Genomic DNA, 13846 nt, shown 5'->3' on the forward strand with positions numbered 1-13846 from the left:
TTTAATGTGAAAGTTTCATTTTAATATAAGATTTTGGCTGTTAACATTTTAGTATGATAAGGAAGTTACAAGATTTAGTGAAGTTATTTCAATGTATCTATTTTTTGGACATTTTACAGCGCTTAAAAAAATATCGCAATATTATCATTTACCGTGATAATTTGGTCACTATAATCGAGATATCAAATTTTACAGAGTCATCCAACAGTAATCCCTCTAAATTAAGTGTGTGGTGGTGTATTTATCTGCAAAGACCCTGCTCACTGCCTCAATTTTCATTTTTTGCTCAGGTCAAGATATTCCTGGGCACAGCGCACAGGTGAAGTCGCAACTTCATCAAAGGTAGCGATTGGGCGCCAAACCGTAAGCAGCAGTCTGAGGAAACTATGAAAATATCAAACACAGCACAGGATAAAGCAAATATAGTGAGGCAAGACATCGGGGGGATGAAGCTGCCGTTGGCTTTCACTTTCACTGGTGATACTCATTAAAAAGAAACAGTAGCCAACAATTCCTGCATAGTATACCTTTAAAAAAAAATAAAAATAAATTAACACTACATCGACTGCAAAATGTGCAGTCAATAGATCTGTCTGCATTGGAGTTCTAACTCTATCAAGGACCCACATTAAAACTGTTTATTGGGATGTTTTTAATTAAAACTGGCATATTTTATATTTTAGACCTTTCTTGAATCAGGGTTTAACTGTCCACTACAGCCTGCAGTATTCTATTTTGCAGCTGGCCACTGAGTAACACAAGTGGATTATGTAGGGATGGGGTCATCAACTAGAACTGTCTAAGGGACCGCACTTTCAAATTGTCTATACATCCATCCATCCATTTTCATCTGCTTATCCAGGGCCGGGGCCCGGGGGCAGCAGGCCGAGCAAAGCACCCCAGACATCCCTCTCCCCAGAAATGCTTTCCAGCTCCTCCTGGGGGACGCCAAGGCGCTCCCAGGCCAGATGAGATATGTAATCCCTCCCGCGTGTTATAGCGCTACCCCAGGGCCTCCTACCAGTGGGACGTGCCCGGAACACCTCCAGTGGGAGGCGCCCAGGAGGCGTCCTGATCAGATGCCCAAACCACCTCAACTGACCCCTTTTGATGCGAAGGAGCATCAAAAGGGGTCAGTTCCAAGCTCCTTACCCCATCTCTATGGCTATATACTATTACTAGAGTTGTACCGATACCGATACCAGTATCGGAAATGCCTCCGATACTGCCTAAAATGTGGCATCTGCGAGTACAGCCTGTGACCAATCCCATACCAAGCACACTATCGTTTGAACGTTGCCGACACGATGTGCGCATGTGCAATAGTCACATCGCAGGACATCATGCAATGTTTTCTCTTTTTTTAGAACATGTAAACTTTTGTTTTGCAGCTCTGAAGCTCCGCTCGTTGCTCCGCTCTGCTCGCCTCTCTCTCTCTGTCTCTCCCTCTCTGACAACAGCAGCCCCTCCCCCTCTCATGCACACGCTGCAGTCACACACTGAAAATGAGCGACATGCAAGAGGGAGAAACGGTAATGCAGAATTTATGCCTGGTGCACACTACACAACTTTTCTGCCCGTTCTGAAAGTCACTATGTCACATTACACGATTGTGGAGTCATAAAATCGTGCCGTGACTTGGCCGACAGACATGACAGACTACACGGTGGTACACACCAATTATTTTTATTACTTTTACTATTATTTCAGTCACTGTGTCTGTTCATGTGCCAGCCGAAATGTTGTTGTAGTCACCTAAAAAGCGTCAGCAGATGGCAGGAGCTACATTTGAAGTACCTTACGCAAACATACAAGTCACTGAATCCTCCACAGGAATTTCCTACAAATGTTTCACAATAAAAGCCTATTTAGAAAATGGAGGGATTCTCTCAGCCGAGGTTATAAGGGGCTTTTAATTTGAAACAAATTCTGGAAGTGTTGAATTTGAAATGACGGTGCAATGTATTTTCAAGGCAACAGGAGCGGATAATAAGTAAAAATATAAAGATACAGGGGGAATGATAAATAACGGCTCTTTTATAATGTAGTCTGTTTCAAATGAAGCTGGTAGCCTGTGCAGTTGTGCTGAGTAAAAGCCCCGCCACTATTTTTTAATTTTCTTACTTTAAGTCATCTAGTCAAAATTTTTGTATTTGTTAATACAAGCCCTACATTCTACTGTAGCCTTTAAAATGTATTTTTTTACCAAATTGTGTGGCTGCACTTTAACCTGTGTCTTGATCTGTGTCAACACTAGATAATAATAAGAAAGGATAAAAAAGTTTATGGCATTAATTCTACTATCATGTATTTATTTCTTAATATTTTTCATAGAGTTTTAGGAGTTGAGACATACAACAATTCATATCCCATCCATTTTTATTTTACGCACTGGTATTGGATCGGTACTTGGTATTGGCAGATACCTAAGGTTCAGGGATCGGAATCCGTATTGGGAAGGAAAAAATAGTATTGGTACATCTCTATATATTACTAACTTTAATAATGAAGTAATGAAATATGTTATGGAATATAATGAAACAAAATTTCGAAGAGGGGCTATTAGTTTTTACCCATTCTTGCATGAAGTTATGGCCCATGCAGCATCCCATTTATAAAAGACAAGAATTCATTCCAGTAACAATGATCCAACACTCACAGCAACCAGCAAAATACGTGTTAAACCCAAACTGCAAACTTTACCCATTATAGTAGCACAACTGTCAGGTCTGAGACACACACTGAGTAAGTGTGTGTTTGTGAGAGAGAAAGAGGGACATAGAGAGGAGAAGAGAAGGTGGAAGGTGAACTACTACACACAGTGTTTCTGTGAGATATTAATATCTTACTCAGGATGCTACTTTATCACTCACTGACATTTGACATTTTTGTAGTAAGCTTACCCGAACTCGCTGCATCACTACCACAAATAAGCCAACAGAGGGATTTATAATATCTTTAGTTCCTGCAGGTCAATCGCACATGTGTGTGGTTGGTAAATACCAATAAATAAATTACTATATATTACTATAATTATTTTTCAATCTCAATTGTCTTGGGGTTTGCTTCAGTATAGGACCAAAAAAATACTAGATATCCTAAATACTGTAATGCATTTTTCCTCCTCATATTTTCTGAATAATATTTTTATATATTAATATTTTGCAAGCTGGATGGGAGTCTTTGGTCTGTCAGTCGACGATCCCTGATGTTGGGGTTACAACACAATTGTTTAGGGCCTATGTAGGCTGCAGAGATCCTTTTCCTTACCAGTCCTACTATATTAACAGTTGACTCACAGGATAAAAGAGCATTGCAGGTTTTAACCTACTGCCAACCCCCAGTATGACATACAAATTTGGCCTGCTTGTCCAAGATGATGTCCATCCTCTGCTTCCTGAAGTGAAGAAAGTTCATTATGGCACTTAAAACAGTCAGAGTCTTCTGTTTTTCTAGAAAAGGAAGAACAAGGCCATTATTCAGGGTTATCTGACATCTAGCTATTAGATGTGGAAATGATATATAATGATGTAATAGTTTCAGAAAAACTCTGGACAGATAAAACTTAAAATCATTAACTTACTTGGCGCTAGAAGGTCATTCAGTGAAAAATCGTACACCAAACACATTGGCAGAAACTGCCGCCTATAAAACATCCAACACAGTAATGTTAGAAATATATGCACTGCATGCAACAATAAACATCTTGCATAAAAATCTCACTGATTCCAGAGCTGAACCCTTTCAAGTTCTGAACTAAGGATAACAAAAACAGTTGGGTGTTCTATTCATTTGAGTCTATTTGGTCTGCTTACATAATTCTAAATACATTCTGTCCTTAAAGAGTAACTAAACCCCCAAATGACTTTTTTCAATTGAAAAACATTGTATTTAGTAGTGATGTTGATAGATTCAGGTCCACATGTTGACACCTGAGTGCAGAGTATTTGAAGTCTACATATTGTGTTATAAATATGCATAGTGACCGCCCTCTACAGGTTGAAACCTGGCTATTGCAATTGAATTTTGCTATTTGTTGATCAGGGGCTTCATTTATAAAACACTGCAGAGAATATACACTAAATGTTTGCATACATACAAATGAGGAAATGTACATATGCCAAAAAATATTCTGATTTATAAAACCATGCGTATGCCTGCCAGTGCACAGTTTACAAATCCTTTTATAAATCCCAAATCAACTTGGAATTGCATGCACAGGGCCCAGCCTAATATCTCGCCTTCTACACACCCACATTCCACCATAAATGGTAAAGTCAAAGCACCTCATTAATTCTGATACATAAACATGAGCTGGCTGATCAATGGTTCTATACGGTATATCATGGCAATGACTGAGAGGAAAACTGAGAGAATGAATATTCCTGACACAGAAATTGAGGTGCTTGTGGGTGAGCTGGAGGTTAGAAAACACAGCCTGTTGTTTAGTGGGCAGTGAGGTCACAAACCAAAGGCAGTGAGTGGGAACATGTTGCTGCTGCTTTTAATGCAGTCAGTTCATCAAACAGGACACTAGCTGCCATTAAAAAGGGTCAGATGATCTAAAGATGGTTGCCAAAGAGAAAAGCATTGCGCCCTGATGTCTTTGCTAATTACCACATCCCATATACGCAGGTGGTGAAGATGAAACAGAGTACTGCAGTGTCTCCAGTGCGCTTTTTGCGCCTAAAAGCACACTTGTGATCCCTGTGGCCATTTTACACACAAAAACTATCAGAAAACTAAAATGGTACTTGGTGATATTTGCACAGTATTAGAAGAGATTATTGAAAACTGTTGACACAGTGTACTGCAATTATTTAATGCTGTTTGATGTTATCTTGGATTTCTACAATCGACGACATTAATTTCATCAGTTAGCCTGTGCACAAGGGTCAACAGCATGCAGACGGCCCCTCCCCTCCCCTCCGCGCTCCAGTGGTAGGGAATGTGACGGTAACACAGCGCTAATGAAATACTGAGTGGGATTTGATTTGAGATTTAAGGTGACATATCTCCTGTAATCAAAATGTGTGTAAGTAAAAGTTCTGGCTCACTGGCACAAACACAAAAAGCACTGCTGCATCTGTTGTTTATGAAGTGGACCTCTAAGAAACATATGATATGAGGTGAATTTAAATGTGTGAGAGATCATTATACGTACAATGCTCCCTCTCACATTTCCATAATCTGGCTTCAATTCACCATCTCGCCATCTGTGTCAGCAATTTCCCGTCTCAAAATGGGCGTACATATGGGTCAGAGTTTTCTTAAATTTAAGCACATTTCCTCATCAAGTTTTTCTTTATAAATCCCAGTTTATGCTTAGAAAATGGCGTATGCACATGTCACGCCCTTTTTTTTTTAGCATAAGCATTGGTTATAAATGAGGCCCCAGGTACCTAGTGACGTATATGGACAGAGCTTTCATCACCAACCAAGCCCTGCCCATTTTCAAGTTCCTGGAAGGAGGCACTTAGGCCAAAAGCCAGGGGGTTATTTCCTCTATAAACTTGTTATCAGCAATAATCCTTTTTTTTTTTCAGTCCGTGGCAGTTGGTACATATAATACTGTGTAATATCCTGGAAAGGAAGCAAGTAAACTCACATGCGCATATAGACGCTCATGATAGCTGTTGTCCCCTCGTGATATACTGGATTCTGAATGTTCTCCAAAAGAGGAAGCTTTGGGAAAACAAAAAAGATCCAGCTCTTAAATATAGGAAAGATGGTGATGACTCTGTCTATGACATATACCACCACACCATTCCCTACAAAAACAGGTGTGGAAAGTGACACTGTAACACCAAACAATAAGAAATATATGTGACTGCTCAGTGTAACTTAGAATCTAGAGTGAAATTAGACAGTACTTACCATGGAGTGACACTCAGGTCTGAAACGATACAGGAGATGCAACACTCTCATGTACAATGTTTGAACCGCCTCTGGCTGGAAGAGAGAGTAAGTGAGTGCTATGTTAATGATCTGTAATTTATCTGACCATAGACTGATGGCTGGAAATCAAACAGCATCTCAACTACGGGCAGGTATTTTGTCTGGTCCAGTTCTTTGCTTCATTGAAATCAAAGCTGGGTGAATGTTTACAGCTGGTACCCAATTTTGGTAAATCGAACATACACATGCCTATGTGTATATTAAAAGAGTTACTGGTTGTTGTAATTTTTGTTCCTGTTCATTCTGGCTGTGTAATGATCTCTTGGTAAGAAGATTCCTGTATATCCTACATACAGGGGACTAAATCCACATTGCTTGTTCTGTGCAAAGAGCAAGGTCTGCATCTAATTATAATTATTTTCATTATTGATTACAGAGTAACTACAGCTTAGGCATGTTAGATTTAAGACATTTTTAATGCCTCTCAGAATTAAATTTAATACCAATTTTACGATAACCAATACTGAAGGAAAACAAAACATGAACCAAAATAAATGACTAAGGGTTAGGGAACATTTTATATTAATGTTTTTTGTAACATAAAACAGGACATTTTTTGTCAAGTTAAAAAGTTAGATGACCTACTTAAATGTTGAAAAAAAAAAAACTTTCTAGAGAGGAATACATGGAAAACAATGAACATTATAATATCCATTTGGTTTTTCTTAGGGATGCACAATATTGGGTTTTTGTCGATATCCGATATGCCAATGTATAACAACTCATTTGACTAATAACTGATAGCAATATCGATATATCCACTTTTCCCCAACCTAATTTTAGTGATCATCAAGTCTCTTCTGTAGTGGAATAAACATCATATTATGCACACATACTCTTATTGTGATGGCCCACCAGCAGATGGAGACATGAAATACAGTGTTTTTAAATGTATGCAATATTCATTCATAGTGCAAAATAGAAAAAAGTATGTGGCTGATTCAGTTAATTTTAAAGCCAGTATCGGCTGATACCGATGACGTGCTAATATTATCATGCATCACTAGTTTTCCTTGAGAAAAGCTTGTTTGGGTGGCAGTAGCTCAGTCCATAGGGACTTGGGTTGGGAACCGGAGGGTCACCTGTTCGAGTCCCCGTCCGGACCAAATATGGAGTGTGGACTGGTGGCTGGAGAGGTGCCAGTTCACCTCCTGGGCACTGCCGAGGTGCCCTTGAGCAAGGCACCGAACCCCCCAACCGCTCAGGGTGCCTGACCAAGGCAGCCCCCTCACTCTGACATCTCTCCATTTTGTGCATGTATAGGTCCTGTTTGTGCATGTGTGTGTCTTTCGGACCTGTGTGTAATTGACAGCAAGAGTGAAAAAATTGAATTTCCCCTCAGGGGGATTAATAAAGTATATAAAATAAAAAAAATAAAAAAAAATTATTTGTCATTTGGTCGAATGTGGTTTTAGTGATTAATGTTATTATCTTTCAAATAAAAATTCTAAATATGTGCTTATTAAAGCTTCTCAACTGTGGCACTTTGCTGCTTGTTGTCATATCTGATTGTAAATTGAATATTTTCATATTTTTAAGTTAGGGACTGTGGGTCACTTAAAACAAGTGGACACCATAATCTTGAGCTTTGGGAAATTTTAGCTGGCACCTTTCACTACTTTCAGACAATTTAGAGACAAAACTATTTATTGAGTAATCGTCATCATAAAAAAGAAAAAACAAAAACAGCAGATTAATCCACATTGAAAACAATCGTTAACAGTCCTATCTGGAATCATACTATGTTTCATGCCACTTTTTATATGTGACAACAAAAGCAGTTAACCCTGACTGGAGAAGTTGAAACAAGACAATGCTCACTGGTTTTGCTTAAAATGATAGATTATTAGTTATAATAGTTCGCTGATCAATTAACAGTCAAGTTTACGTTAGTTAAATCAAGTGCGTATCTATATTTAACTGATCCTGTTTTTTTCTGGGCTTTGTTTGTTTATCCAAATGAATGTGAATCGTTAAACTGGTTTGCTGACCACAACTTCAACTCTTCAGTTCGGTCCCTGGCAACATTAATTATATTTCTAACTCCATTATGTGCGTTGCACACTTCTGACGAACCTTTCAAATGTAGTCATTATGTTGCTGTTATCAAGTATGAATTATATAGTTTGTGGACAGTGAACGGACGTTACCTTAGGAGTAGGAGTCAGGTCGCTCTTGTTGAAATGTTTCGCCTCTTGACCCGTGAGAACTTCTGTCCGGTAAAAGTTCACTATCGCATCCACAGCATAGACGGGGAAGGTGTTTTCTGTCATTGTCGCAATTTTAATACCAGCTACAAAAAAACAACACGAAAAAACTATTTCTGTTTCAACGACGAGACAAAATTGGCGCCTTAAAACGTCTTCCGTGTTGATTTCTGGATGACGCATCTGATTGGTCAATTCATACTTCTTCTGTTGTGAGAGACATGATTCATTACTCATCTGCGCCCTCTACCGCACTGACTGTCTCAAACTCTTTAACTCTCCCCTCTCACTTTAGCCTGCCCTCACACAGTTATTTGGACTTCATTTAAATATTTGGGGAAAACTGTGTTTGCCAACTAATCTGATATTCGATTAATCAGTTTAAGTAATTAAAAAAAAGTCAAACTTCTCTAATTCCAACTTCCTACGTGTTGATATTTTCTGGTTTCTTTACTCTTCTATGACAGTAAACTGAATATCTTTTGGTCGAGGACAAAACAAAACATTTGAGGATCAGTTATCACCATATCAAATGGATATGGCAAACGTATTAGCAAATGGTGGTCTACACGTCAAGTATACATGTACTAGCATCAGCACTGATCAATCTAATGATTATAAGTCAAATAATAACTCTCCTTTTTAACGCTTTGTAAGGTTTGGTGTCCACCAATCACTGAGGGAAATATCTGCCCTTTTAGCTCTTTAATACTCCACTATGTTCACCAGATAATAGCTGACTTTGTTGATCAAGTGTTTGATGCTTAGCAGGTAGCGCACACAGGTTGTCCGAGCATTTTCGCTTAAAACAGCTTCCTGCTGCTGCTGAAAACCACACGGATGAGATGAATGAAAACAGTTACGTTTTGCAACTTTATTGTGGTGCTTTCAAAACGACACCTGTGTCTGCCTTTCAGGTTGAGATGGGTGAAATGCTGCTGCATATTAGAAGAAAACAGTTCATGATGAACTACTGGGCAAATTTTCGAGGGCATTCTAAAGGTAGGCATCCTACAACAAAAGTAGCTACTTCTCCCGTGTTGGGTGAGAGAAAGGGCCAAACAGGACTGCTTTGTGTAACGGGCGTGCATTGTCTTTAACAATCTAATATCTTGTTGGATGCACACCCGCTAACCCTTCTATGTTCTGCGTTGTGTTCTATGTTGTGCTGAATGAAGGAAGGACCCGGACCACGACCAGCTACTGGTTGCTCTTTTAATGAAGGCAAGACGGTGGATTTGTCTGTACAAATCAACAAAAAACACAATAAGGCTCTGTAACATGTAGTCTCCTCCACATAGCACACAGGTGAAGCACTGAGAGAAGCACAGGAATGACGATTACGTATGAGGATAAAGACACTAACATTCTTTTGAACACTTTATTTATTCTAGGGAAATTCTTTATTCACAAATGTAAATGCATTAAAACACAACCCCTTTTTTGGTATTTAAAAAAGAACTGACTATGTACTGTAAAGCTTTGAAGCACATGAAAAAGAAAACAGAAAAAAGTCTTCTGTACACTATTAATAACATTAGACTATTAGAAGAGGCCCCTTAGCGATTTTAATTTATATTTTTTTTCATGTCTTTTTTGTTTAATTCTGTTTCCTGTGCTCCGTCTGTGTAAGAGCATATTATGAAGAATGTAACAACTGCCATATATTGTTGTAAATTGTTCTATTTTCAATTTAAAAAAATAAAATAAAATAAAAAAAACACAGGAATGACAGCACAAGGCCCGTGACCTCTTAAAGTGGCAGTACAGGTATTAACACTTCGGTCTGAATACAACATTCAGGCATAAATATAGGCAACAAAACACATCTTAAACATATAGAAAACATTATTCATCAGGATTTGGTGAAATTTCAAACGTAAAAATAAAGATATAATTTCAACCCGGTTACATTTGCATGGCGACAAAGTAGCTACAGACAAGAAATTAAGCAAGAAACATCCCTGCAGTGTTCCACCCTGTTTCCATCAGTGACAATCAATCTCTATATGTTGGAAAAAAGCAGATACACAAAGATTTTGGAAACATTGCAACTTTGGGAGAAGACAGGCTACAAACATTGTATCAAACACATGTTCAAGTTTATACTGATGGATCCAAGGATCCCAACACAGGGAGAACAGGTTTTGCTGTTAGTATACCAGCCCCTGCAAGTTTCTGTGAAAAGACAGACATCAGACCATTTGTCAGTGTTTCCTGTGGAGATGGTGGCTATTGCAACAGCACTACAGATGATAGAGAAATTACAAATTAAAATGCTTATTCTTCAGACTCATGTTCAGCATTGATAACATTACAATCATCTGCATCTAATAGTAGGCAGGGTAGTGTTAATGAAATATATTAATCTTTGTACAGATATAAAAATTATGAATATTGTTATAACATTTATGTGTATTCCAGCTCACACAGGAGTCAAGGGTATGGAGCTATATTAGGGCCAAATGTTTTGTACTTGAAAAAAATAAAATTTGAAACTGAAAATTCAAGTTTTGATCTTGAATTTTTTTGAATAAATTATTTATTTTCATTTTTCACTTTCATATTTTTAGATATAATGAGATCATATTTTATCAGTTGCACATTTTATCTTTTCAGATTCAGATCTTATTTTTTACAGTTTCAAATCTTTTTTTCACTGTCAGATCTTTCTTTTTCAGTTTCAGATCTTTTCTTTTCAGTTTCAGACTTTTGGCCCTTATCCAGCGTGGGGGGCGTGGCATCAACTGAGAGGGGTGTGGAATCATGACAGACAGCTTAACAAAAAGGCTAGGGACCTTCCCCTATTACGTTGCCTTCAAAAAAATTTCAACTCAACACTTAATGTTGGCTACACCATGTGATTCGCAGCGAAAAAACTGATGTCAGTGACAAACTTCCATTTGCACGGCATGCATGAATATCCTGCACAGCTAAATCTGTTTTAATTTCCACTGTACGGCTAAGGCTGTTAATATGTCACTTTATTAAGTTTTAATATTCTTCAATACGTGGAAAGTTTATCTAAATATCGGCTTTTTTTAAATTTACTCCGACGTTTTCGGAGATGTGAGATGTGAAAGCTGTTTAAGACAGTGCTACCAATTGCAGAAGCGGGGCGATAAATTATGCCAGATTGTGCAATTCAACAGCCACATGCTGAAATTTACGATTTCCACGTAGCACTGTGAACGCAGCGCAGTGTTTGCTGTTCAGCAGGCCTACCTGCTGGCAACTACCAAAGCTACTGGATTGCAACTACTAAGGGCTGCGGCTTGCGGGAAGGCAGGGCTGCCCATGTCACATACGTCAGACGTCAATCAAACACGGCAGCAGCACCAGCACTCAAGAATATGTTTAATTTCAACAATTTATTTTGACAAATAACAAAGGTCAAAAATGTAGAGAATGCAAACCCAACTTCTCTGTGATTCCGAGAAGAAAAACATAACATTCACTCAACTTAGACACAAAAGTAGAATGTTTGTCAATGATAAAGTTATTTTTTTAGTAATGAGGGCATGTACTCAATCTGGATGAATAGAATGGAAGAATGATTAATATTTGTTGAGAATATAATTGATGGCTTGTTGGCAACTCCCTATTAATAAATGGCTAGAGAAAAGCGTTCAAATGGTGTCAACTTTATGCAGCTTTAAGTCATTCTGTCTTCAAAGTCAAAAAAGTACTAAAATAAAAACAAAGAATAAGAGAGCTTTAAACATTGTATCGAGATAAAAATACTCACAGACCAATCCATGGCTCATTCACTCACAAAGCCCTGCACACCTGGCAGAACTTTAAGCAGAAGCCTGGGTGAGAGTTTTCCGAATAGATTCCCTGCAGCTTTTCCTGTTTTCCTTTTCCTGCATAGCCTGTGGGTAAATTAAAAAACAAAAAAACAAAAACAAAAACAAAAAAAATTAAGCAAAGCCTTCTCAAAGGTTTGCCTCCTTACCTGTGGGACAGACATGGAAAACTCACCTATTTTTGCATTCTCTGGGTGAGGTTCATCAGTTTGGGCAGGGGGGGATTGCGTTTTCTGCCATTTTGTATGCAGTCTGTGTACAGCTTCAGCTTGGGGTGAACTTGCTGTTAATATGAAAAAACGTCACCATGAATGACGTCAATGTCATTCACGTTGACGTTGATAATGACTCCCTTGCTACTGCGTTTATCTCATTATTAGACTCCATTGGCTTCAGTCAGGGTGTACATAAACACCGCTCACTGTTTTAACCATACCCTCGATCTAGTTCTGAAGTATGGAATTGAAACAGTCTTTCCACAGAATCCCTCGCTGTCGGATCATTATTTGATTACTTTTGATTTCTTTTTACTATTTGATTACTTTTGATTTCTTTTTACTCGATTACACGCCACTCAGCAACAGTTACTATTCTAGATATTTATCAGATAGTGCTGTCGCAAAATTTAAGGAAATGATTCCTCCGTCGTTAAATTTAATACCATGTCCTTCAGTAACAGAGGTTTCCCGTACCGACTTTAACCTCTCCCGAATTGATCATCTTGTCGATAGCGCCATAGGCTCGCTGCGAACAACACTCGGCTCTGTAGCTCCTCTTAAAAAGAAGTTAACAAAGCAAAGAAAGTTCGCTCCTTGGTATAACTCTCGTAAGTTAAAACAAATATCGCAAAAATTTGAAAGGAATTGGCGATTAACCAAACTGGAAGAATCTCGTTTAATCTGGACAGACAGTCTCAAAACTTATAAGAGGGGCCTCCGCAATGCCAGAGCAAACTATTACTCAGCATTAGTAGAAGACAATAAGAACAACCCCAGGTTTCTTTTCAGCACTGTAGCCAGGCTGACTGAGAGTCAAAGCTCTATTGAGCCTTGTATTCCTTTAGCCCTTAGCAGTAATGATTTTATGAGCTTTTTAATGACAAAATTCTAACTATTAGAGCCAAAATTCATGACCTCGTCCTCAGATAGTATGTATCTGCCCTCAAACACAGCTGTAAGACCTAATATATATTTAGATTGCTTCTCCCCAGTTTCTCTTCATCTAAATCATCAATGTGTCTCTTAGACCCCATCCCAACTAGGCTACTTAAGGAAGTCTTACTACTTAAGGAAGTCTTACCTTTAGTTAACACTCACTTATTAGACATGATCAGTATATCTTTATTATCAGGCTATGTACCACAGTCTTAGCTGTAATTAAACCTCTCCTAAAAAAAAGCCCACCCTGGATCCGGAGGTGTTAGCCAACTATAGACCGATATCTAATCTTCCCTTTCTTTCAAAGATCCTTGAGAAAGTAGTCGCAGACCAGCTGTGTGATTTTCTCCATGATAATTTATTTGAAGAATTTCAGTCAGGATTTAGAGTGCATCATAGCACTGAGACAGCACTAGTTAAAATTACAAATGATCTTCTGATTGCTTCAGACAAAGGACTCATCTCTGTAATTGTTTTATTAGATCTTATTGCGGCATTTGACACAATTGACCATCAAATTCTGCTGCAGAGACTGGAACACTTAATTGGCCTAAAAGGTTCTGCACTAAGCTGGTTTAAATCTTATTTATCTGATCGTTTTCAGTTTGTTCATGTTCACAATGAATCATCCTTACATACTAAAGTTTGTTTTGGAGTTCCACAAGGTTCTGTGCTTGGACCAATCCTATTTACTCTATATATGCTTCCTTTAGGT

The 13846-nt window shown here is 38.3% G+C and overlaps 1 protein-coding gene across 1 annotated transcript in view; it reads right to left on the bottom strand.

Annotated features, from left to right (window-relative positions):
- Window positions 1–8344, bottom strand: part of nuf2 (UF2 component of NDC80 kinetochore complex) — a 13664-nt gene extending 5320 nt beyond the window's left edge. Inside the window, exons 1-5 of the mRNA XM_050038786.1 lie at window positions 8109–8344; window positions 5878–5952; window positions 5609–5685; window positions 3584–3645; window positions 3355–3452 (exon numbers count right to left, since the gene is read on the bottom strand). Of these exons, the coding sequence (XP_049894743.1) occupies window positions 3355–3452; window positions 3584–3645; window positions 5609–5685; window positions 5878–5952; window positions 8109–8231 (435 nt within the window). The 5' untranslated portion in view covers window positions 8232–8344. The remainder of the gene's footprint in view (window positions 1–3354; window positions 3453–3583; window positions 3646–5608; window positions 5686–5877; window positions 5953–8108) is intronic.
- Between the last annotated feature and the right edge of the window lie 5502 nt (window positions 8345–13846).

This window comes from Epinephelus moara, chromosome 24, assembly GCF_006386435.1.
Source record: "Epinephelus moara isolate mb chromosome 24, YSFRI_EMoa_1.0, whole genome shotgun sequence".
Lineage (NCBI taxonomy): Eukaryota > Metazoa > Chordata > Actinopteri > Perciformes > Serranidae > Epinephelus > Epinephelus moara.